General features: G+C 26.7%; 1 protein-coding gene across 3 annotated transcripts in view; it reads left to right on the top strand.

Moving 5' to 3' along the window:
* The window catches only part of LOC111623177 (solute carrier family 35 member G1-like), a 31,217-nt gene extending 4,809 nt beyond the window's left edge, over positions 1-26,408 (top strand). The window contains exons 4-6 of one of the 3 annotated variants that reach the window (XM_023365648.1): positions 10,033-10,135; positions 22,561-22,656; positions 24,441-26,408. In XM_023365648.1, the coding sequence (XP_023221416.1) occupies positions 24,498-25,661 (1,164 nt within the window). In that variant the 5' untranslated portion in view covers positions 10,033-10,135; positions 22,561-22,656; positions 24,441-24,497 and the 3' untranslated portion in view covers positions 25,662-26,408. Of the gene's footprint in view, positions 1-9,779; positions 10,136-22,560; positions 22,657-24,440 lie in introns of those variants that run through there. The other 2 variants (XM_023365650.1, XM_023365649.1) reach the window with 2 other exon arrangements.
* Positions 26,409-27,737: the final 1,329 nt, after the last annotated feature.

Raw genomic sequence — 27,737 nt, forward strand, 5'->3', positions numbered from 1 at the left:
AAAACACACTGCCTTGTGGCCACCTCACTTATGTAACTACTATTTAAAGTTGAATAGAAGTTAAACTCCATTTTAATAGCCGCCTTGCTTCAGTGATCAAGATACGAGCATGTTAAAGTGACATTAATCCCTATTTATGTGGCCAACAACAGGTACAACTCAAGGTTCCCATATTTAATGTATTGTTTAAAGTGCTTTAAACAGAATTGCACTTTGTTGTATCTTTGGAACAGTTTGCCAAGATTCCTCTGACAGATGACTTCACAAATTAAATTTATCTTGAGAATTTAGTAATAAGAAAAACAATTTTATATATTTGTTCAATAATTTTATATAGAATCTGATTGTATTTTGTAAAAACATATCTGTGTCGTTGGTATGCCACTTGCAACAATCAACAAAGGAAAATATTGATGGGCCCGACATAAATGCTGATTTAATTATTAACATTTTTTCCTGATATTTGGATATTTCTGCACATTTAATAACCCTGTGTAATAATTTTTTTCTGAAACTTATTTTATAAACATATCAATTTCATTGGTATTATTGATTTTGTCTATGGATACGAAAGAATTTCGTTTAGTTTGATGGGATACAGCAATGCAACACACGAGCAATCTGCCAAGGGATATATTGGGATGTCTTTTTAGGAGATTAGCTCCTATTTACATATTAGTTCTGATCCCATAACACCTCTATCGAAATAGTGTTTGAGGCATAAGTTTTGATTCTTATAAATATGCTCTTCACAACAACAAATATAGAATAAGAGTAAAGCAAACTGTCTATCAGCATTAAAATTGATTATTTTCAAATTATTTTCATTTAAGTTTTTAATTATATAACTTGAAAATAAACAACTTTAATGCTGATGGACAGTTTGCTTTATTCTTAAGTTTTAATTTTATAATCTCTAATTATATATATATTGTTTTTCTAGTCTGTTGTTGCTAAAATCTATACATATACAGAATATGCTAAGGTAAAACCTATTTCAGTTTTACTAAAGGTACTTACATTTACATCATTTTGAAGCTTATTTAATGTAGATTAACACTATTGCATCTATTTTACTATTTACTTTTATTTAAAATACTGTAATTAGAAATGAAAATGCGCTCAATTTTGCTCTTGCTGTAGTAGCACTCGAATAATGTTTTTATTTTCTTAATCTGTTTGTTTTTAAGTTCCAAATACAGCATTTCGGAAGTTATGTTTTGAGAATTTTCTCACACATATATCTGATATATTAATAAATGAATTTCCGAAAAGTCATTAATAGGTTTATTAAACTAAAATTTACAAACAAGAAGAAATTTAAATTAAATTTGTTATTGCTAATGACCATGCAATTTTTTACAATTGTACAAAGCTTCTAAATGATAAATGATTATTAAAAGGAAAAATATTGAAACATTATTACTTAATTTTAAGTGAAATTGTAAATTACAAGTTGAAAATATTATATACAAAATTACAGTTTTACTTTATCATTAGGTTATTTAAATATTTTATTTGCATAAACTGAAGATAATTGTTGAAAAATCAAAGACACGTATTTTAAAAATCCACCAATAAATTTAAAGCGCCTTTCTTGGAGTTAAACTCTAATGTTTCGGGATGTAAACATCATATCAGGAGTCAATAGGATGAGTATGGATCAAGAAATGATGAGAAATCAATGATCCCAGTAACTTTTCTCAGTTTTTTTCTCAGTGATTTGGAGTAGTTTTATTTAGGGTAGCCCCAAAACACAGTTAAACATTGTAAAGGCTAAATTGCTGTTTTATTCAAATACTCTTAAGTAATGTAAATTTTACCAGTTTTATAAAAGAATAACATGTTCTGAATTCAGTTTGCAATTCATATTTACGAATATATTTACAAGTACACAGAAATAAAATACTGTTAATTGATTTTTGGTCATACTACATTTGAATTTTATTTTAACAAGTAGGTTGAATTATGAATATTTTACATTAAAATAATTTTAATATCATTATGATGATGATGTGGTTTTTCACCATTTTTCAAGTTACTTTAGTTAAATAAATTTATGCAATTTATTAAAATATAGATACAAAAGTATATAAATTTATTAAAAATTATTAAAAAAAATTCTGCACTTATTATAATAAAAATAGAATTTTCATATTGTGAATTGTAGAAAATAAATTTTATCTATTAACCTTCACATTGTCTTGTTAATTATAAAAGAATGAGGACAATAATATTTCAAAACAAGAAAATATGACAAGTTCCATTAATTTTCTATTTTTATCTGCATTTTTAATGAGAGTAAATTCTTATTGTAATTAAATTTTCATTTTGTTAATACAGTGGTACCTCAGGATACGAAATTAATCCGTTCCGAAACTGAGATCGTATCATGAAAATGTCGTAAGGTGGATCATCTTTTCCCATACGATTACATGTAAAACCAAATAATTCGTTCCAACGCGAAAAACATACTCAAATTAAAGCCAAGTAATACATTAAAAAAANATTAACCTTCACATTGTCTTGTTAATTATAAAAGAATGAGGACAATAATATTTCAAAACAAGAAAATATGACAAGTTCCATTAATTTTCTATTTTTATCTGCATTTTTAATGAGAGTAAATTCTTATTGTAATTAAATTTTCATTTTGTTAATAAATTAAAGGTAAGAAAGTTCAGAAAAAAATTGTAAAGTTAGTAAATATCTATTTTTTGCTTGCATTTGTAATGTTTAATTGTTTAAGCAACTTGTTTTTATTATTTTTTTTTAATATATGACAAATTTAGTTAAAATTATAGAAAATTATATAAATATAAATTGATAATTATAGCTTTAAAATATATAATTTTAATGGATCAGTGATTCTCATCTTGCTGTTCCATGAAGGAAATTTAATTTTTCAGGAAAAATACTTACATTTATGATTATAAGAACTTTTTATAGTTTATTTCGGACGATTTTTACCTTTTTTTCTGAAGATTTCTAAGTCTTTTTTGTAATATTTTAACTTATTTTTCAGGAGATTAACTATTTTTGGAACATTTTTATGTTCTTTGGAAGGAAAATAGCAAATTTTATAGATCTTGTTTAGTTGGAATATGAATTAACTCATTCGAAAAAATACAATTACAATGCCTAAATCTAAATTTTGAGCCTAATTAACTTTAACAGCAATTTAACCAATTAAAAATTTTTTTGATTTATTAATATCAATATTTATTTAATAAAAAAAAATAGTTTTAAATTTCATTTAAATTGTAGAAGCTGCTATTGAACTTATATTTATATATTGATATGAGATGTTATAATTATATTTTTTGAATGTATTACCAAAAAATTGCATTTTCCTTGTTAACAAATCTCCATTAATGCTATTTTTGTGTGTAATAAAACCTCGATTAGCCTATTTACAACAATTTTTTTTTTTGCAATTAACAATTTACTATACAATTCTTGATTTTAAATTGAAAATAAAATAGCAAATTTTTTCATATAGTGCCTTAATAGACTGTGTGTAACGCATTAAAAAAGCTTGCAGCATGAAAAAAACCATGGCGAGTTGTTAGGTTGCTTCAAGGATTTTTCAGGAAAAATGCTAATTACTTTTTCAAGGAAGTGATATACAACACTTGATACGTACTTTTAGTGTTATTTTATTGAATTGTTAAGTGTATACTTCTATATAATCATTTGTAAGAATGGTGGATGATGGCCAAGTCTTTCACAATAACATAAGCCAGAGTTAAATTTCAAGCTTTGAGAAAATAAATTTGAAAAAGTGAGTTCTTAAAGTATAATTTATTATAAAATACTTCGTTTAATAAGAATTCAATTCATAATTTTGTTATTTTTTCATATTTCTATGAAATCCAAACTCTTGGAGGAATCTGGATACTGAATCCCGATTCCTCCAAGAGTTTGGATTTCATGAAAATGCATTTATCATAGTAAAAATTCAGTTTTAATTTTTGTTACTAAAGTTTAAAGCATACGTTAAATTTATTTAGATAATTATAGATAATTTAGACTATTGTAGGGAATAATTCATAAGCGTGATGATGGATAAGATGAAGATGGATTGTGTTCTGCCACTAGCAACTTTATTATTTTCTTCTTAAAAAATTGACTTTAAATTCGTAATTTAAATGCAAGAAAATGATAGATATAATTATATTGATATTTCGATTGAAAGTTATAGTGATTTATTATTATTATTATTATTATTATTATTATAGTGTTGGAAATTAATTGTAACTACTATGTTGTGTTACTTCTATGTTATTATAATTTTGTTTAATTTTTAATTTCAAACGTTATAAAGTGAGTTAACATATCTAGAATTAAAATTTTAAAATATAAAAATCTAAACATAAGAAAATTCTTTCTTAAATATGAAATTTTAAGCGGGCGCTCTGAAGATTGATTCGTGTTTTAGCTGCAAAAAAATTAATTTTTAAAGATGCTTTTGATAAAATTTTTAAGAATTTTTGGTTTTTACGTCTTATTAATAGTGTAGGAATCTTAAAAATGGAGTTTAAATGTAATGATGATTCTTGTAATGTTCTGAAGATCATCATCATCAAGGAATTCAAGATTTAGAGGTTAAGTTTTTCGAGTTTTAAGCACTTCTGTAATGAAACTTCACTGCAAAGCTCATGGGGGTTTATAAAGCATCTTTTGATCAGTGATTAAAAATATTTGTCTTATGCCTGAAACATTAGTATGTCATAATAATCGACTTTTAAAATTGGCACTATATAATTTGCAATTTTAGAAGTTAAAGCCCACCAAATAGCTGAGTGGATAAAACCCCTGAATACTGGTACTTTGTAGCGGGTTCGCGTCTAACCAACGAGTTGGCCACGTGGAGTTTTCAGCCTTCGCGTATTTAACATCTAAATAGAAGCCAGTTTCCCATACAAAGTTCTCATGGGAGTACTCTACCTTGGCAGATCCACCCACACGTTTTTATGCCATATACTAGCAAACCAAACTATATGGGGAAGAGATTCACTTATCCTAATTCATAACTGTAAACGTTCGATATAAATTTAAAGGTATTGATTCGGCTTTACACGAAAGTTAATAATTTTTATAAGAAGATAAATGATTTAGCATTATTTTGAATTTCATGTTAATGTTATATACCATTTATTACCTTAAAATTCATATATAGTTAATTCATTCAATAAGTTATTGTTAAAATAACATGGAGAAAGATGCGGATTTTGAAGTTTTAAGATATCTTGTTATATGTTTTCAATAAAAAAATAGTAAAGCATAAAATTTGCAGATGTGTATGAAGTTCTTAGTATTTGTTCTGGAGTTATAACAGTAACAACTTGAAGATGTCGGAAATGTTGCGTGGATGAACTCGTTCAATAAGATCATTTACCGTACGCACCACACGTTGCTACTCGCATGAGTGCAGAACACGAGTACTGCTCGCGTGTTGCACTCATACCCTGCAATGAATTCTTTTGAGTTTGTGTTGTTACTTTCGTGTTGCAAAATATTTGCCATAATAATTCTATTTAGCATGCAAACGAGTTTAGTAATAAAATAGGTGATTCAATCATCTAAGAATTTCTGTCTCAGAGATCTGGATCCTTAGACTTTAATAAAGTGATACCATTGCAATCTGGATTTGTAGAGTAACCTATTTCCATGTATAGTAGAGCAACAGTCAATTTTTTTTAGTTGAAAAGTACTAACAGATTACTTTAACAGCATGCAACATGAATTACAAATATTTGTAATGGATTTATAATCATTAACATTCATTCATTTTATATTGTATTGAATTTGTAGAGTACTTCAGGAATATTGTAAAAAACGAGTAAGAAAAACTAAATTATTGAAAATTTAAATGCCCATTCGTAATTAATTCAAAACAATTTATTTATTTGTAACAATTTCAAGAGGATTAGCGCCTAATTTATGAAGTTGGCATCATATTGTACTTGAAGATATATTAATGACACGCAAATTCTGAATAAAAATTGCAAATTATTTAATTGTAAATTGTAAATATTTAATAAAAATAACTGAATTTTGCTTCTTGTAATGTCTCAAGGACAGTGTCCATTCATGACCACCCGAATTTTATCTCGAATCTCCCAAAGCCGTAGGGATGACGCTTCTCGGCCGTCACGGATATCTTATGATACTGCATTTTTAAAATAGCTACAGCTTAGAATCTCATGCTACGATGCTTAAGATCTCGCTCCACTTAAAAAAAATGTTTTATTTATTATTAGTTGATATAAGGAAAGGATTTTCTTGTATGGTACATCTTTGTATCACGTGTAAATTCATTACGTTACGAACTGTTGATATGCAATGATGCTTTGCTTTGAATGCAGATTATTATGGGATTATTAAAATTCAACTATTATTAATAAAGATCTAAATGTTCTTGCAAATAACATTTTCAAGCATCTTCAGACAAAGTAAGAATGAGCTGAATGTATAAGGCAGTTTTGGATATAACTTTATAAATTCGTACACGGGAAGTTTGTTTTCAAATTATTATTAGTATAAATAATTCAGAAGATTCCCAAGATATTTTCATTAATAAGCATTCACTGAATACATAAATTACACAAGGATTTTAGCACGTTTAATAGGTAGACAATAGGATGAGTCAATAAGAAACATCATGCAACATGTGTGTGTAATAATAGCATATATACTTGCAACTAGTTTTTATCGTCTAATTGTTTTCCCGTTTGTTTTGTAACATCAAAAATTCTATTGGGCATAAAGAAAATATATAGATATATATTGCTTAATTGACTTTTGGACCATCTTATTAAACACTAAGGAATAAAAAATTCAAAATGTGTTTTTATAAAATAATAAAACAGCAGAATTATGCATTATTTTTTTCGAAGTTTAATTCTTAAATCTTAATTTATATTTAATACATTTGATGTTTTTCTATTAAATTGCTTGGTAATTGCTTTTTATGAATCTAAATTGTAATATGCAATATCTAATGATTTAACGAATTAAATTTTGATTATTCAGCATTAATTACCAAATAAGAGATCGAATTTTTAATAATATTTCAGAAGTATTTTAATGGCTTGTCTTCATGGAATATTTTAAATAATAATTTTTCATAGCTTTTGTAATATTTCCCTTTGTTTTTTAAAGTTGTAAAACATTGCTACAATAAATATTTTATCACTAAAAACCATTAAAATCTTGCGAAAAGCGTAATGCTCTATTTCATGAAGTGCTCCAACTTTTGCAATCAGTGTGGGATTTCAGTGATAATAAGGAGGATTTACAACTTTAATTATTTTAAATATAATTATTTATTTATAATTAATATAATTTACGATTTTTTTATAGTTATGAATATAATAAAAAAAATTTTTTATTCGTTTATATGGATTGCAAGTAGCTGTCACTGTGATTCATACGCAAAGAGGACCAGTTATTCATAGATTTAGTGCGAATATAAGCAAAATTAAGTGAAAGTTTCTGAATTAAATAATTGATAATGCTAATTTAAGTTATCTTAAAAATAATATTTGCTTAAAAACATAGTCTAATTGTATTTGCAAAGCATTATTTACTTTCATAAAGATGAAAACATTTATCTAAAGCTCTTAAACTGTGATAAGATAAACGTAAATAAACATTCTGTATACATTTCTTATCCATTTAGTTAAATATTTATTTATTTTAAAATCAAATTAAATCTAAAAACGATTGATGCTGCGATTTTTTTTAAAAATAAAATTCAATCATAACGGTTTTCTCACCATCAATTCCACGATAACTTTTTTAAAAATGATTATAATGTGATAATTTAATGCTATTTAAATTAAATTAAATATCGTATAACGAATTTTATACATTTAACATATTTAAAATGAGTTAACTTAACGTTATAACCATGAAATTAATGTAATTTTCCATATTAAAACTTTGCAACATACGTTCTATAAAGAACGATTTTCGCATATTTACCGTTAAAAAAAGTGAAAATAAATGTTTTTAATATAAAAAAAATTACTTTATTAATAAAATATTTTCATAAATTGCCCGTTTAAAAGCACAATTAATGAATTTTTTCCATATTAAATCAAATTGTGCAATCTACAAAACATTATTATAATGATGATTTGTTAATTAAGAACATTTGTTTATAATTTTTTTTTTCTAATAAAATTAAAAACAATAGGATAATTTCTATACAAAATGTAAGAAAAATATTAAATATGAGTTTTTCCATAAAAAATAATTTTAAAATGTTAAAATTAAGACTTTTTTTGCTATTGAAAAGTGAGGAAAATAGCATATACCTTAATTATTTGTATTAATAATTCTTAGTAAAATTTTAAAAGCCAACTGAAATTATCTTTTATTTTATAATTAGTCTATGCTTTTGTATTATTTCTTTAAAAAATATATATAAAATAAAAAGGGAAATAAGTAGGCTAATAATAAAAAATTTCTTAGTAGTTGCTTAACAGACTGGAACCACTCACTGCACTAATGTTCAGTTTTATTTACATGTGAGATCCATTTGTAATTTTATTTCTGTGACCTTAAAAAACATATTTTCCCCCTTCTTTATTTAAACAAATTATTCTACTGTATAATACTTCCTTTAAAAAATTCTTTTCGATTTCTAAAGCATTTGCGAAATGTTTTAAACGAAACTGCACGTTTTTTATTTAAATATATTTAAAATATAAGGCCAAATAATCTATGTTTTGTAGTAACACAATTATAGTTCTATTTTCAGCTGATTTCCTTTTTATATTCGTGTAAATTGTAAAGGATTTCTATGGAATTCCGTTTGATCTTCTATGTCGCTTTCGTGCGTGTTATTCGCATTTTTAGTTATAAAAATTTGAATTTGGGCTTCTAAATGTGTAGTTTTTAAGTACTTTTTAGGCATATAAATAAGAGAATTGCATTATAAAGCAGCAGTAAGGATAATATGTAGTACTACAATTGAATGGATACTATCTTTTTAAAAGTAATTTTAGGATTTTTTATATCGTATTACACGATTAAAATTTTATATTATGATAGAAATTAAAGTTTCCTACAAGATCCTGTTAAGATTAGGTCGATCCTTTCATTTTGCGGTCTTTGCAACACGCAGTGCCTTCAGAGGAACTAGTGAATCCTACGAAAAAATCCTGTGTTTATATAATTATCCTTTATATGACGATTTTCACGCATATTTAATCATAAAAGAATCCTTGAGAAATGCATACTTTTTTAAAAAAAATAAATATACATCCGAAATAAGGAAAGTTTCCATTTCGAATATTGCATATACATAAAAAATATATTGCGAAATTAAGAAATGTGTTTGTAGAACAATTTTTATAGATTACGCATTTAAAAATATCCAAGAAATTAATCCAAAAGGAATTTTTAAATTGCCTAAGACTTAAAAAAGCGCGCATTTCATTGACATTGCTTATGTTACAATTAAGTTATAACGCGTTTAACATATCTGAACCGTAAATATATGGTTGTAGCATAAGCGGAATATCGCATACGAAGCGTGTAATTAAACAGAGCGGCATTTTCCAAGTTGTTATAATAATAATAACAATCACCGAATGCCATTGTGTAATCACGAACAAAAAAATTCGCATACTCATTAATGGAGTTACATAGAGCATTGGAGTATGCTGCAATTTTTTTTCTCGTAATTTTTATAAATTTATCTTGTATATATTTAAATTTTTTTAAAAGCGTAATTAAAATTTAATTAAAAATAAATCCGCGCAGCCGACGATACCCTCATCATTAGCGAACTCTAATTTACATAAATGTTTTAATTATTATAAAAAAAAAGAACATATAAATGATTTATTAATATTAAATAAAATTAAAAATATAAAAGTAAATAGTAATTTCGCTTTAACGCAGTTAAAATTTTTAATTAGTGAAGCAGACGATACCTTATTAACATTATGCTTTAATTAAACATTTTTTTTTTTTTTTTTAAATATGTCAATGACGTCAAACCCGTAAATTCAGCAGGTGGCGTTGTATTCGCACCGTTTCCTAAGGAAGAGGGAAGTCGGAGTTGTGCTGATAAATCGCTTATACAGAACTTATCAAACTGATAATTACAACGATGGTGAGTAGACATCCGCACGATTATCTGTCTCGTTGTTTTATCGCGTTATATTTACTCAACAGAGATTATTAAAGGCAATTTAGCGTAAATTCCATTTTGTCGTCTGCTTCTCCCTATGTTTATGTATTGCAGTTAATATGGGAAATTCCCTTCTTAATTATTCTTTGTTTACGTATTAAATGTCCTTTACGTCACGCGTAATGTCGATATTAAGATTAAAAAAAAAAAAGTAAATAAAATCATAAAATCAACAAGTGTAAAGGTCACTTGCTGCTAATGTGCACAATCTATTGTCATTTAACGTCTCACTCATTAGCTAGTGGATAATCAATGGAGTGTTGAATTCCTTTAGAAATTCAAGGAGGATGTTTAAATTCTTTTTTTTTTTAAATAAAGAATTATTGTTAAATAACAATTAAACTCCTCAGAAATTTTTATTGTTATACTGTGTATTATAATATATATATATATTTATGTTAAATGTGTGTATATTGTGTTATAATATAATATTGGTGGTGCATTGGTTTTGTGGGTCCCGGGCCTCGAACACAGTGTCGATGTTTTTTGCCGGGGAAATATTTTCTTATAAAAGATTTTTCCCGTAGGGACTGAATTATATCTGTGGTTTTCTAGAAATTTTCACTCTTCTTCTCCTTTTCGTTCCAGTTTTCCCGAGTTTTGGTAATCCCCTCCCCTTTTCGAATGTCCGACGAAACTCCAGCCCTTAAAACCTTTATCGCTTTGTGAATGACGGATACCATAAGTAGAAATGAAACAGAAAAGAAATTTTAAAATAAATGTAGTAAAATACATAAACTATATAAAATTTAATGAAACAAACGGATGTCTGCCAAAGCGTGACTCCTTCCCCCTTTGACTTGTCGTAACCCCCTCCCTTCCTGGTGTGTACGTCATTTATGGACAGCACCTAGAATAATGCACTGTAGTATATGTAAATGCAAAGTTAAGTTTTTTTTATTATAATTTTGTTAATATAAATGCATATATATGTAAAATTTATGTAGTATCAGTATAAATATTTAGCAAAGTTTCTCCTTTTCCTGCTTTTAAGTCACCATAATCAAAAAATATATCTGTAATAAACATTTATATATATATATATATATATATATATATATATAAATGTACATGTGTGTCCCTATATTTCACTTTTCCGCCAAAACTACACATCGCACGTGAATGGTGTTTGTATGTGGTAGTAGCCCCAAGTTTCCATTCGTGCACTTTGGGGTTGCGTCTCGATAGCTATAAGGGTGCGAGAGATATGGGGTTGAAAGTAGTTGAAAGTGGTTTTCTATTTCGAATGTTTTGTTCGAATTTGTTCGAATTTGTTCGAATATTGTTCGAATTAAATTCGAACAATATTCAAATTTAAAATTCAAAATTAAACAAAATTCGAACAATATTGTTCGAATTAAATTCGAACAATATTCGAATTTGAATTCGAACAAAAAATTCGAATAAAGGTTCGATTATAGAACGATTGTAAACGTTCCAGAAACGTTGAAAATAGTTCGTTTGACTGGACGTNCCTTAATTTGGTATTATTAAAACTGCACAAACCAGACAATCCAGGGAGTAGTCGTATAAACATGCTTTCCTTTAAGCAAAAGCAATTTTTAAATCTTGCTATAAAAAATTTGCCCCCACACATTTCTGATGCCTTTCTAATGATGATCCCTGGACATGCCATAGTAGTAAAATTTTATTTGTATATAAATGTTCCTGATGATGACTGTTTAAAAATATGTTTTGAATTGTGTTTTATTACGTATTTAAAAATAAACTCAATGTTGTTGTCATGCAAATGTTTTGAATATAATAAACAATTGTTTTTTAAGTTATTGATAAAAGATAAAGTTTGATATGTAATTATTATAAAAAAAGAGATTTTATCTTGGTTGAAAATGTTTTATTATATTACAGGGAAAATAAGATGAGTAATACTGTAAATTGATTTTTAGTCGAGAAGAAATTAATTATGTTGTACTTGAAAACATACAATTACTGATAGCCTTGATATAATATATAAAAGTTGTGTAGAATTAGGATAAATAAAAATAAATACAAATGAATCTGCTTTTATATTAATATGTATATGAGATAGAAAATAAATTTATAGCAGTTAAAGCAATAAATTTATTTTAACATTAATAAAAAATTTATACCGTATATTGAATATTTAATGTCTTATCAGTTTGAAGTAGAAAATGTAATTTATTAATTCAATTACTTAAAAATTTTTATCGTATTTGAAATTTTAAATTTACAGGAAAAGGAAAAATAAGCAAAATTTATGTTGTTATTGAAACGATATTTATAATTGAGTAAAAACAGATTGAAATTTTACAAATATAACTGTTTTCAGTTGCAGAAATTTATCCTTCCTCTATTATTATTTAACTATTGAATTTTATGAATAAAACCTGTTCCTCATACTATATGCTGGTGTTTTACAGAAGGGGAAGTACATGTACTGTACGGTATAATAAACTTTTTCGTTGCTGAATTTAAACATTTATTTAATTACAAAGTTTAAATTTTATTAATTAATTATTTCATTTAATGTAATTTATTTCTTACTATTTAAATTTCATATAGGATATTTTATGTATTTTCAAGAAATAAAATTTTTTTCTATATTTTATTACTATAAACCATTAAACTTTCTAAATATTGTTTTTGTAAATTAGTCAATTAAGTAGTATATGTAATATTTAATGTAAAATTTAATGTCATACAATTGTAGTAATATAGTTATAATGGGAATATTATATAATTAATACAATAAAAAATATAGCCTTATAATCTAAAAAATTAACATTTCAGAAATAAAAGATTTAATTTTACATGTCAATCAGAAATATGAAAGATGATATACTGCTTTTTTTGATATAAAGTGGAATTATAAAAATTTGTTGAGTAATTACTAACTTATTTTATTACTGATTTGCATAAATGCATTGAACTATAGTAGATCCTCAATTTAATGGATCTGGATTTAAAGGACAAAAAATTTTTGTTCTAAAGGAAAATTTATAACTTTCTTTTTATATTTGTGGATGGGCATACAGAAAAGTTGAGTTAATGAGTATAAATTACTCCACATATACTATAATAATAATGTATTTATATACAGTGGTACCTCAGGATACGAAATTAATCCGTTCCGAAACTGAGATCGTATCATGAAAATGTCGTAAGGTGGATCATCTTTTCCCATACGATTACATGTAAAACCAAATAATTCGTTCCAATGCGAAAAACATACTCAAATTAAAGCCAAGTAATACATTTAAAAATATAACTGTAGTAAGAAAAACAAATGAAAAATGTGAACTAATGTAATGTCGTATGGTGAGTTTTTGTTCATATCGTGGAGCAAAAATATGTTCAAATTTCATGTCGTATCCTGAAAATTTTGTATGCTGGGGCGTTCGTAACCTGAGGTACCACTGTATACACATTATAATATCATTATTTCAAAATCCTGCACATTGTAAGTTCACTATTAATAAATCTTTATTAATAACATGTATTTGATTTAATTTTGGCTTTGGCAATGGCAGACTCCCCTTCCCTAATTTGTTCATTAAATCAATGATCTGTTGTGTACAGTAATACTCCGAACTTACGCGATAGGTGGGACCGAGCGATAACCGCGTAAGTCGGGGTATAATTTCGCAATTCGTGTGAAATCCAAATTGGATGTATGTAAGCTAATAAATGTTCTCGTTAATCTTATCTCGCCTTTTGATTCGTTCACGGTTACAAGAAATCACCATGTAGAGTCTCTCAAGGCGCCGTAGATATAACAAACACAGAAATAAATAACACAACATAAATTGTAGCTATGCGTCGATTCTGCGTGACACGTACGAACACGTAAGCCGAACAATAGTGTGGGAGGAGTGAGTAACCGAGAGTAGCATGGCGCTCAAACAAAAGATGAATCGATGAGATTTGAAAATCTTGTAACTCCGGGTTCGCGTAAGTTGGGGTAGTGTAAGTCGAGGTATTACTGTACATATATTTTTATTTATAAATTTTGAATTTACATATTTGATAACTATTATACAGTCGACCCCCCTATAAGATATAGATACGTTCCAATTTATTAGGAATCCGATTTTTTACAAGTCGTTCCAATCACAGCCTGACACGTGTCAAGATTACGGACTACGGCTGATTGAAAGGTTTTCTTCCATAAAATTAATCGATTCTACACTAATCCGACTCAACATTTCCAAAATACGTATATTTTTTCGTAGTTTTATAGGAATCGTAATTATAGGAGGGTCGACTGTATTGATTATTTGTAATAAAAAAATTATTTGGAAATGTGTGTTTTGACAGAACTACAAGTATAAAGTATGAACTTATCACTATTAAATTAGTTTGAATTTTATAAATCAGAAAACTTAAGAAAATTTAAATCTATTTAATTGCTTTTTATGTAAATAAAAATTAATATACAGATTTATTTAGTTCCTTTTTATAACTTGTGTTTATTAATTAACAATAATTTAAAGGAGGATATAATTCATATGAATAAAATAAAACAAATTGTAGTAAGAAAGTGAGATATATTTTGGATATTTAGAGAATATAGTTTACACACACACACACACACACACACAAAACAAATAAATACACAAACACAAAATTTATTTTAAAAAAGTAAGTGTTATGAAAAAAAATTACTTTTTAATAAGGATGTTATTTAGCAGATTTTATTAGCTTTAAATGTATAAAATTTATTGCACTTATTTCAAAGATTTTTATTGTCCAGAAGTAAAAAGTTTGTTAGCTTAAATTACAAAATGTTGATTTGCTGATGGCAGGTAGTAAATAAACTGACAATAGGGCTTGACCTACCACAAGTATTTTTTTTTTTTCCTCTCACTTGAAATGATGTTGACTTTCCTCCAAGCCATTTTATTTAATGTTTTATTTAATTTATTGCTTGTAGAATTATATCCAAACATTGAGTTAATTTAGTAGTAAATTATTTATATATTTTATTATGTTAAAAAGAAACAATAATATTAAATGAAGATATAAATCTTGTCTTTTAAATTTAAAATACAAATATATAATATGTTTCAATTTTATTACCATCAGATATAAAATTAATGTGTAAAAATATTTTTGCCCAATATAAGAAATATAATCTAAAGAATATTACAATGAAGTAATAAATATCTGAAATTCATTTAAGTATCTTATTACAAATTACTATACTACATGTGAAAAAAATGATAGGATTGCTATTGTACCTTCAAATATAAATTTGTATATGCATATTCCCAGTGGAAGTGCTGTATTGTTGAATACAGGATAGCTTCCATGGCGAAATATTTGAATCATGTAAAGTAGCCGGATTATACCATTTACAAAGCACCAACCTCATGCAGTTTAGCTTGTGGATGCTACATACCAAAATATCGTATAATGCTTCTGATGATTCTATCCAGGGCTGGCACAGCTTTCCGATCATCAAATGTCACTGCACACCACTGTAAAAAATAATAATTGTTTTACAGTTTTTAATGTTTATCATTTCTATAATAATAATAATCATAAAGAACAGAAAAAGGACTAATTTTAAGCAAATTATGTTATAAAAATTATAATATATTATTCAGAAGACAACAGAAATAAGAATGAATGATACTGAAGGAAGCAATTTAGATTAATTAAGCATTGCCGTTCAAGTATAGAGTTTAATTAAAATTGATCTTGATTCATTACATTATAAGTAGTTATTATTATATCTAATTATAAAGCATATATTTGCAACAAGATGCATTATAAATTTAGTTGTAAAATAAAACATAATTATTGTTAAAAAATAAAAACATGCAGTGAATAGCAAACATCTAAAATCCACAAATTTGTTTTATTTAAGTAATATTTAAAACTAATTGGACAATTTTATAATTATCATCATATGTGATATGTATTAAGTATATATTTCAGTTACAAAATTTTAAATAATAATATAATAAATTTATTTATTTTTGAATAAGATGTAAATATGATTAAAATTATTTTACATCTTAAGTTTGAATAATTTAACAAAAGCTACTTCCCTGATACATGAAATGAATTAAAAAATACATGGATACTGATCATTTAAAATCTTATAGTATTCAAAATATTAATTCTCTATAGAATTTAACCTAACCATCATGATATTACTGGTATACAAGATAAAATATGTAATTACCATCAAGCCAGCAAAAATTTGATTTTACTAGTAGTTAAATAAATGTTTCATCCGTTTTCAACAGTCATCCTCAGGTTTTGAAGTAATGGAACATTTGTCCAACGAATGCAAATTCCAAACATTTTTAAAAAGTTGCATGTTATGAAAATATGCTCATGCTCAATGTTGTATTTAACAAGGTTAAATTAGACTTCATACTGGCTTCCAACTTTTAAAAAAACTTAAATTTATATGAAATATAAAAGCAAAACCCAACCAAGGTCTATTGCATGTCAAAGCACACCCTCCACGTGGCTGCTAATGAGTCCATTTCTTTAAAATTAGTTGCTGTCCCCTCCTAAATGTTTTAAATATTTCCAGTTCAAGATATTTCAGGTTAGCAAGGTCATCACAACATTGTAATGATCGGGCCTTGTCAAATTTAACCTGGACATTGTTATCACTGGTGAAAGCAGCCAATACGATAGTGGATAGACCTTTCTGAATCATATGTTTACGCTCCCTGATCCTCATTTTTAGACCACTTGCAGTAGCTCCAATATATTCACATGGATGGCCCACCATATGATTGTTAAGAGGGATAGTATAGACTCCAGGGATACAATTCTTGTCCAATTGGTCCTTATCGTTTCTATACTAGAGAAAACAGTAGGAGATCTGTATGTGAGCCTGTTACTCGTAAAGCATACTTCTTTGTAGATGTTGGCAAGAACCTTATAATAAGTAACAGGTAAAAAGTGCTCATCTTCGGTTGTAATGTTTCTGCGGGATGCTCCTGGCATACAACAAGAACATTGATAAGATGTGCAGGGTATCCATGCTGACTGGCTATGCTTGAAATGTGGCTGCTAATAAGCAGCTGCTGATAATGATGTTCAGGTTAAATTTGACAAGGCCCAATTATTATAACATTGCGATGACCCTGTCAACCTGAAATATCTTGAACAACTGGAAATATTTAAAGCATTTAGGAGGGGGACAGCAATTAATTTTAAAGAAGTGAACTCATTAGCAGCTGCATGGAGGGCGTGCTTTGGCATGCAATAGGCCTCGGTTGGGGTTTGTTTTTATATTTCATATAAATTTAGTATTTTTTAAAAAACTGGAAGCCAGTTTGAAGTCTACTTTAACCTTGTTAAATGCAACATTGAGCATGGATGTATTTTCATGACTTGCAACTTTTTAAAAATGTTTGGAATTTGCATTTGTTGGACAAATGTTCCATTACTTCAAAACCTGAGGATGACCATTGAAAACGGATGAAAATGTTTAACGATTAGTTTAATACTATTTAATAAATAACATTGTTTTTTATTATTATACATTGTCTTAACTAATTTTTTTTTTTAACATTAAATAAATAAGTATTTGCTAATTTAAGTATTTTTTCCTCTTATGTTGTGTTTACTTCTCTTGTTTGTTTACAAAATTTTATTAATTAACTTATATTTTGTTTTTATTATTAATGTTTGTGAGATATTTAATTACTAGGGATCTGGCATTATATATTGAATTTTCAAGTGAAAAAAAGTGTGATTTTATTGCTGGTCAGATTGATCTGCGATGAGTGTAATTGAAGCCGACTAAATAATCTATAGTTTGGTAGTGCCTTGTGTTATCTACTCAATTAGATCAAAACATATTAACATATTTATTTAAATCTAAGACGCACCTTAATTTCTACACACTCACTTATGTATTTTTGTAATAGAAAACTTGAGACAAATTTGTCAACAGAATCAGTATAACAGAATAAATCATTTATTGCTGTATTCTATGGTATTGAAATTAGAACCTCATCATTTACCAATAGTGATGATGTTATTCAACATTAATGTTAGTTGTCATTTCCTGAGTATTAATTTTAGTTTTAGTAGTGCTAATCAACACTGGATTTGATGTTTATGTCTTCCCATATACAGTCATACTGAGTGCTGTTTAAGGCATTGGAGCTGCAACATTTCTTGAAAAAGTGTTGCATAACTTTTTCTGGGATTTTCATTCCAAATACTTACAAAATTATTATAATAGACTAATGAAATTGAGCTAAGTTAGTTCTTAAATTTCTTCTATTACTGATAAAAGTATTGAAATGACATAATGGAATTAGGGACAGAAGCATAAGATGCATGACACTAGAGGTTGCTAATTATGACATATTACATCAATTCTAAGATGCACTGTATTTTCAGAGATACAGTACTAAAACCTGAAAGAATTGCATCTTACATTCAAGTAAATATGGTATTTTGACGTATTTTTTAAAAATAAAGAAAATGGTGATTATAGATTTCTGATAAATACTTAAACTTATTATTTATTGGATAAATTAGCATGTATACATATAAATGCATTTAAATAATTATACGATTTTTATTTTTATTTAATAGCCTTATGACAGATTTTGAAGAAATTGTCATTCCTGACAGTGAAGAAGATTATAGTAATGATAGTGTAGAAGAAATAACAATACCTGAATATGACAACAAATATGGAGGAAAACAGTGTCCATGTGTTTGTCATTCTCACACCACTGATCTTAGAATGCAGAATAGAATTAGGCATTGTATTCAATGTGGAANTAGAAATTTAAAATAATGTTTAGTTACAAATAATTTCATGTTAAATTTTATTTGTTTGATATAAACTTTTTTTAAATAAGTTTATTTTGCTTCATATACAGTACCCTTATCCATAGTATTAAATAAATGTTAAACAAAAAGCTCCAAGCTCCAAACATTAGAAATTTGTAAATCTGAATACATAATTTTGCATGCTTGTGCCTGCTAAAGTGTCATGAATCATCTTTGTGTCAACTCTTTTCCCATTCTCCCATTCACACAGTCATGGTATAAAATCCACAATATAAATAATCCCATGCTCATGGTATTGCTATACTACTACTATATATCGTGCTTTATTTAACTTGTTTTTTTCTTGCTTAATATGGCTGTAAATTTTTATATTAAACTTTATTTTAGATATATATGTAAAAAGATGTGTATTATATAGGGTTTGCATTATTTTAAGCATCCAGGGTGCAATTCTAGGGTTGCCAACTTCCTTCTACAAAAGAGGACATTGTCGGACATTACACAAGTGAAAAAAACAACGTGTTCCTAAGATAACGATATGAAATAATTTAATGCATATAATATATGAAATAGATTACACTTTTGTTGACTGTAAAATTATAAAATGTAAAATAGAAAATAAGTAAGTTAATAACATTGAGTTTAAAAACTGTTACTACACATCCTAATTTAGTCTCTAAATTTTATTTGCTTGTCTGATTATGATTAATAGTAATGACTTTCTCTCTATTACTCTATTGCGTGATGAAGTTGAAACTATTAGTAAAATTACAAAAATATTAAAATTCCTGTTAAAAGGCTTCATCACATTATATTTTGATAAAATTTGTGAGGTGTACACTTTAGTTTGTGAAACTTTTTCATCAGTGTGGACTTCTATTATTATTTTATAAAATATTTTCATTAAAATGAAACTATTAGTTTATATTAAGAAAATAAAATATTGGTGTGACATCTGCAAAATTATTTCAGATATAATAAAGTAAAATTAAACAATTAAAATTGTACTGAAAAGGTGGACATTTTTTATGAGAGGAGGACAGGAAGACAATATAGTTCAATGGAGGATAGTTTGCAACTCTAACCTATTCCTCATGACTGTAGATATGAGGGAATACTGTATTTAATAATCAGAAATTGTTAAAGTATATAATATGAATAGTATAAATATAACTATCTAATGAAATAAATGTATCAATGTTGTTACTATATTACTAAGAACAAAATACAAAATTACATTTTTAAATTATTCATAAATTTTTGCCATAATTGAATAGTTTAGTGCCTCTCAAAATAATACAAATGCAGGAAAAAATGTAAGAACAAGACAGATTTTAAAATGGAAATAATACTTTCTATAATCTTTATTTTTAACTTAGCTGCTATTTCAATATTTTTATTGTTATACCAGGTGATTGTAATAGAACCCTATCTATTTAATGATGTCTAGAGAGAGATATTTAACAATGTAAATGCAACCAAATCTGATATGATGACATTTCAGGTTATTCAGAAGTGTTTTCTTAAAAAGTTAGTACTAAAATATTATTATGGCATTTTTAATGATGCAAGCTAAAGCATTCTCAGATGGAGATACTGATCAATGTGGTCTCTATTCTGAAGATGTAAAACTTGGCTGTTTCTCAGTGTTTAACAGTTAACTATAATTGATCCTCTCTGATTTTTTTCATATGCCCATATGGATTATTGTCTTTTTGCAAAATTTTGAATATGTTTTCAATAAATCACACTTTAAGTGTCCCACAGCCAAAAATTACATGATTAAGATCTGAGAATGAAGTGGCCAAATAGTAGAAAATGCACAATTAATCACATATTGGTGAATTGTTGCAGGAACTGTTGTATGTGAATGGTGCTCCATCTTGTTTAAAAGTAAATGACTCAAAGCATTGTTGCTTTTTGTCATACCTCCAACTTCAAGTGCTGAGCATCTCTCAGTAGTTTTGAAGCATCATAGAGTATATCACATGGATATTGGGACTAGTTTCTTTGAAGAAGAATGGTCCAATGTCAAATGTGGCTGTGAATCCATACTAGACAGTAACTTTAGGCTAGTTCAGTGGAATCTGCTGAAAAATATTGATGTTTACCCTGTGATAGTTAAGGTTATTCATTGTTTCACTGAAGTGAAATTGTGCTTTATTGCTTCTCGGGATCTTTCATTGTTACAACACATCCTCTTTAATTCTGGCAAGGAATGTCAATGCAATGGTTAGTTGACTTCCTGTCACAGCATGTAAGTACTGTTTGTAGCTGATCTTATATGGATAAAAAGGCACCAACTTTTCAGCATCTTCCAAACCTGTATCATAGGATAGACTCACTCAACTGTTGTGGCACTATGTGCACTACAGGAGACTGCAGCATTATTCATTGACTAAGCCAACAGTACATTAAATTAAAAAAAGTTAGCATTTACCAAAAGTAAAAGTGAAGGTTCCATCCTTATAGGTTTTCAAAAGTGTGTGCTAAAACTTCCATTGTTTTGAGCTGATCCTAGGGGCAGGCAACCCCTAGTATTGTGACATGGCAATGGTGGATAAAGTTGAAAAAAACTTGACAATTTCAAAATGTGGTGGAAAAGGCTACAAAATCCCCAAAATTACAAAAAGACATTATACCATATTTTGGTTTAAAAAAGATCTATCCTGAAATTTTTCCAAAATATAATTTTTTAAGGCTTATAAAAGCTTTTCATTTATGCTCAATATGACCTGAAACATGTCTTTGAAGTCAGGAGTTCAACAAGACTCATAAAAAATGACTTTTCCTTAAAATCCAATGCCTAATAATTATTAAAGTTAATACTTAACTTCTGATATCTAGTTGAATTAATTGATAATTAATTATTAACTTGACCCAAAAGTAGCCTGATAATTTTACAAAGATCATTTGACTTAATTAAAATTGGGTTATGAAGGTTTAAATTTATTATTCATTGACTGTTCAACAACTGTAATATCATTTCACAATTCATTGAAGATGTTAAGTTTGAGCTCTTGACCAAGTTGAACTTCTAGATGTAGTTTTCCTTGAATCAAATGGTCATTCTCTGGAAAGCTTACGGAATCAATGGTCTTGAGGAATAAATTCTTATGGTTGCAAAATTTTCTAAGTGTAGTTGCAGCCTTGAAGTGTGTTCATAAAATAGTGTTACAAAAATGTGCATTCTGGCAAAGTGATGACCATCATAGCTAATAACAAAGATATTCAGCAGTTGTGGTCATTTCTATACTCACTTGTCAGAAAATGGCTGCAATATGCATGCTTATACAAAGGAAACTACTTTTTTATTACTTGCAGCACCAAAAGTGACATAATAGTAAGTTTTGGTACAAATTTTTTTATGGATGTCTTCTGCATTTTCTGAAATTCACATACTGTATAAGATTTGGTTGCATTTGTACTGCTAAATATCTCTCTTGGCAATGTTGAATATAATGATACTTTAATTACAATAACATGGTAAATTTATTAAAAAATAATAATAACAATAATAAATTTCTGAAAGATGAAAATAAACCTAATCATTAGAATCTTTGTTTTTTTAATTTCAGTTTTATTCAAGTTAATCATTTGAAATAATTTATGAAGATTGGATTACAAAGATATTTAAGCCTTGCCAATGATTAGTTGATATTGAGAAGTTTGAGGTAATGTAATCACTTAAAATCATTTTAAATGGTAAATTGATTTTGTTCAAAGTAATTCAAAATCCAACCAAATGTTAAATATTGATTAAAAACTTTATTTATTAAATTCATTTTACAGATATTTTAAAATAAATTAGTTGAGTTGTTGTTATACAATATCCAGTTTGATGATGGAAAAAAATGTGAATTAGCAGTTCATAAATAATTGAGGAGTGACGATGATAAAAATCACAAAAGGATGAAAAAAGAGAGTGAATGAAATATACATAAATTAGAATTGTGAAGTTTAAAAATATTACTTTTTGGAACAAAAAATGCTATTGCATGGATGGTAATTTTATTAGACTGTTAAATGATATTCACTGATATTTCTTTCTTTAGAATGAATGATCATTTCAAAGTTGATTCTTTTCGTTATAATTGTATTTAATATAACCTAAAGTTATGATATTTAGGTTATGATAGTAAATTTTTAAAAAATTTACTATTATATTGTATAGGATTGCCAACTATCTTCCATTTAATTGTATTATCTTCCCATTCTCCTTTTATCAATAATATCTTCCTTTTGAATACAATTTTAATTGTTTGTTTTTGTTTAATTTATAACAGTAAAATTAAACAAAAACAAACAATTAAAATTGTTTGTTTTTGTTCACTGAAATATTATAGCAGATGACATTTTCCAATAGTTTTTCTTATTCTGAAGTTGTTCTATTAATTGGATAAGCAAATAAAATTTAGGGGTTCAATTAGGGTGGCATAGTTCTGTAGTAATGATTTTAACATTGAGTTTAAAATTCTATTTATTGTTTGTTTAGTGTTTCATAATTTACAGTTAGTCAATAAATATGTATAACAAACTATTTTGTTATAAATGTCTTCCATTGTACAATGTCTATTCTTTTCTTTTTCTTGTGTGTATAAATGTAAGAAAGTTGGCAATCCTTATACTATAATTTAGGAGTAGATGTAGAGAATGCTGCCATCTTGTATTACATTTAATAATTAATTATTAGAGAGCAATTTTATTTTCACAAAGTTAACTGTTACTGAAGTGGATATTTTTAGTAAGGTTTTAATAGAGTTTTGACTGATCAATGAAAACACAAATTTTTAATGAGATTGACAATTATGCTAACCTTTGTCTGTGTTTGTTCAGAAACCAAACAAGTGATTACTTCATGTTTTCCTTATCATGCTTGTCTTAAAATTTGCTAAAATAAGTTTGAATTATATATGTATATAAACACGTTTTTATTTTAAATAAATGACTTTAATTAATTGAACAAATGTTTTTGATGACCATCATTTAATGGTCATCTTCAGGTCACATAACAAAGATATAGAATAGAATAAGATTTTATAATAAACCACCAAATATATAAAATACAATAAACTTTTAAAATATTAAAAACATAATTTTTTTACATTTTTTCAGATGAAAAAAGTTATTTTCGTACTACCAAAAAAGTTAATCCAGTCTTGAAGATAAAACAATTAAATTTTTTATTTAAAAGATAAAAATACATAATTTCTTGTACTTGAATAAATTTTATTAGTTACCATTTTATTTAATGGAAATAGTTGCTTATTTTTAACATATGGTTTCATATATAACAATCAATCAATACTGGTTGCTAATAACTGATTAAAACAATAATACAGATTCACATATTATTTTTATATCAAAGTAAATTATGAAGAGAGATTATCCTAGTAATGAAATTTAAAATTAGAAATGATGTTTTTATAATTGATTAACTTGACTGTTTTAATTACAGATTACGTTTTCTGGTTCATACATATCCATATGAAGTGAATAATGCTCAATAATAGCTATGCCTTGGCCATTCAAAAAGAGAGAAACTTCACTTCAAGAGCATCCTTTGATGGAAATTGTGTCATATCCTGATGAACACGACGAAGATGACAGACATCTTGTAGAAACAACTGTCAATGAATATGATGATAATACTGCTGATACCACTGTTCTGGTGAAAAATTCCAGGAATACAAATCATTCTGAAAATTATCCAAAGAAAAGATGGATTCGTTGCTTGAAAAATTGGCCATTGTATCAAGGTTTAGCATTGTCTTCAGCATCTAGTATATTTTTTTCTTTGTCATCTGTGATAGTTAAATATTTAAAAGACATACACCCAGGAGAATTAGCATGTTTACGTTTTGTTGGTATTTTGATTTTTTCTTTACCCATAGTTATAGCCAGCAAAAAAGAACCATTTGGGCCAAAAAATCTTCGTAATCTATTAATAGTACGAGGCTTTGTCGGTTCCACCAGTTTATTCTTGAGATTTTATGCTCTGCATTATTTACCCATAGCTGATGCTTCAGTAATTATATTTAGTGTTCCTGTATTTGTTTCTGTTCTGGCAAGAATCTTTTTAAAAGAACTGTGTGGCATTTTTCATGTTATAACTGTTATTTTGACATTAATTGGAATTATTCTCATTACCAAATTACCTCTATTGATCGTCAATGAAATTAGTAATTATAATGTTGATCATTTATGGGGTGTTATGGCTGCTCTTCTATCCACATTTTTTGGAGCAAGTGTATATATTGTCATCAGAAAAGTGAAAGGAGTACATTTTGCTGTGATCATGTTTAATTTTGGGTGGGTTGCAATTATTGAAACAACGATACTGACAGCAGTCATTGGTAAATTTACTCTCCCAAAATGTGGATGGGAGCAGTGGCTTATTGTTGCCCTTGGCATATTCAGTTTTTTGGGACAGACTTGTCTCACACTGGCTTTAAAATCGGAGCAAGCCGGACCCGTTTCCGTCGTCAGAGCAGCTGCGGATATCGTTTTAGCTTTTATATGGCAAATAGTATTTTTTGACGAGGTGCCAGATAAATATAGCATTAGTGGTGCCTTGCTTGTTTCATCTTGCGTGTTGTTAATCAGTTTGAGAAAGTGGATTCTTTCTCTTCCGGAACATTCATCATTTCGAAAAAAGGCACACTTCTTAACAATTTAATTTAATTACCTGGGCATTATATAAATAGCTAGCTATATAAGTCATTACAAGTTTTTCAGTAGTATTACATTTACTAAAGGAACTTGTATTCACTATCTAGTATTTATTTTTCATTTTATTTATGCATTATAAACTATTTTAAAAAGTTATTATTTTAAAGTGTATGTTTGATTAAAAATTGAAAAAATATCTGTGATATGAAAGCATGGCAAAGTTCTCAGGAGGACATATTTTTAAAAATTACACAAAGGAAAGTATTTGATTTTAATAAACGAAAAAACACACACTCAACTCAAACCATATAATTATTAAAACAGTTTTGGCATTATAGTACTTTAATATTACGAAAAATACAGCTTTGCTGGTAATTTTTACATTGTGTTAACCACTCAGCAGTGAGGGATTAATATATACATCAAATTCTTTTGGGGGTATCGCCAAAAACTAGCCTAAAACTACTGTGAAAAAAAAATTTCACATAAAAAATAAATTATGTATCAATAGAAAAAAGATTTTTGTTTAATAGACATAACTGTTTACAAAATCTTTTTTCGAAATAGTAATGAGAAAAAATGCGTGGAAAAATACTCTAAAAATTTTGCACGTTTATTCTCCACTACTAAAGGTTAACGTCTTCAGGCAATGAAGAACATCCTGTCTGAAGAAGACATTAATATAATGTCAAAAGTAGTATAGCTGTTTTTTGTTAACATTAAACTATTATAATGTTGAAAGACTGTTTTTAATAATTATATTANTTTGCACGTTTATTCTCCACTACTAAAGGTTAACGTCTTCAGGCAATGAAGAACATCCTGTCTGAAGAAGACATTAATATAATGTCAAAAGTAGTATAGCTGTTTTTTGTTAACATTAAACTATTATAATGTTGAAAGACTGTTTTTAATAATTATATTATATTGTACTGTATTTGATTTTAAATCTTATTTTCAACTAAATTATTTATTAATATATTTTGACAATGTTTGGAAATAAATACTTGATACAAATCTCAGAAAAACAAAGATATGAAAAAGACACTACTTATAAACATCTCTTTAAAATAATTATTATTTAACTAAATTTAAAGTAAACTTTATTAATTAAATTATATTCATGTTTATTTATAAAATCATACTTTATTTACCACTTGAGGAGGTGTGTTACGAATGTTGAACGGAATATTTTCTAGTCAAATCACTTGTATTTTTAAATTTTTTTTCCCTCGCTATATTTCATATATTGCAAGTAAATTATTTGTATGTTTAGCTTTATAACATAGTTATTTCTTTTTTGCTATATATTACGCATGAAATATACTTCACACTTCTAACATTTTATAAAATACAGTAAATACATAGTTTATTCTTATACTTATTTTTAAAAAATTTAAAAAAATCCAAAAATATGTAAGAAATTAATTACACATTGCAATTTTAACAATGTATGATCATTATTTTGAATATAATGACTTGATTTAGCTTTCATATATGATATGTATATGTATATAAATATATAAAAATTATATTCAAAATATTGATTTTATATAAATATTTACCACGTTAAACAATTCTAATCTAACATACTTTTGCTCATCTATATTCCATAATAATTGTAGAAGTTTATTAGTAAATTTATTATATAAAAATATAACAAAATGAACTTGCAATAACTTAATTATAAGTCTGTGTTTCTGTAGTTTATTTATTTAATTTATATATTTAGTTTTTAGGTAAACAAATTTTTAAAAGTAGTTTTTCATGTTATAGAAATGTCTATAATAATTAATTTTGAAGTAAACTTATTGTCAGAATTATATCATTTTAAATATAGATCAATGATAAATTATGATAATTTAAATTTAATTTTTAGTTTAAGTACAAGTATAGAATTTAAGAAAAATGACTCGTGAATCAGAACTTCAGAAAATTTGAGGGTTTTCTAGAAATGGAGTCGTAATTTGATTAAGTTAAGAAGGAATTGAGTAAGTTAAACTGTTGAATGTTTTTATATGAAGTAATTTGTAATTTTTCTATCAAAAATACTTTATTATAAATCATTACACAATTTTAAATA

The sequence above is a fragment of the Centruroides sculpturatus genome, unplaced genomic scaffold (assembly GCF_000671375.1).
Source record: "Centruroides sculpturatus isolate CEXI.00-Female unplaced genomic scaffold, Cexi_2.0 scaffold8, whole genome shotgun sequence".
NCBI lineage: Eukaryota > Metazoa > Arthropoda > Arachnida > Scorpiones > Buthidae > Centruroides > Centruroides sculpturatus.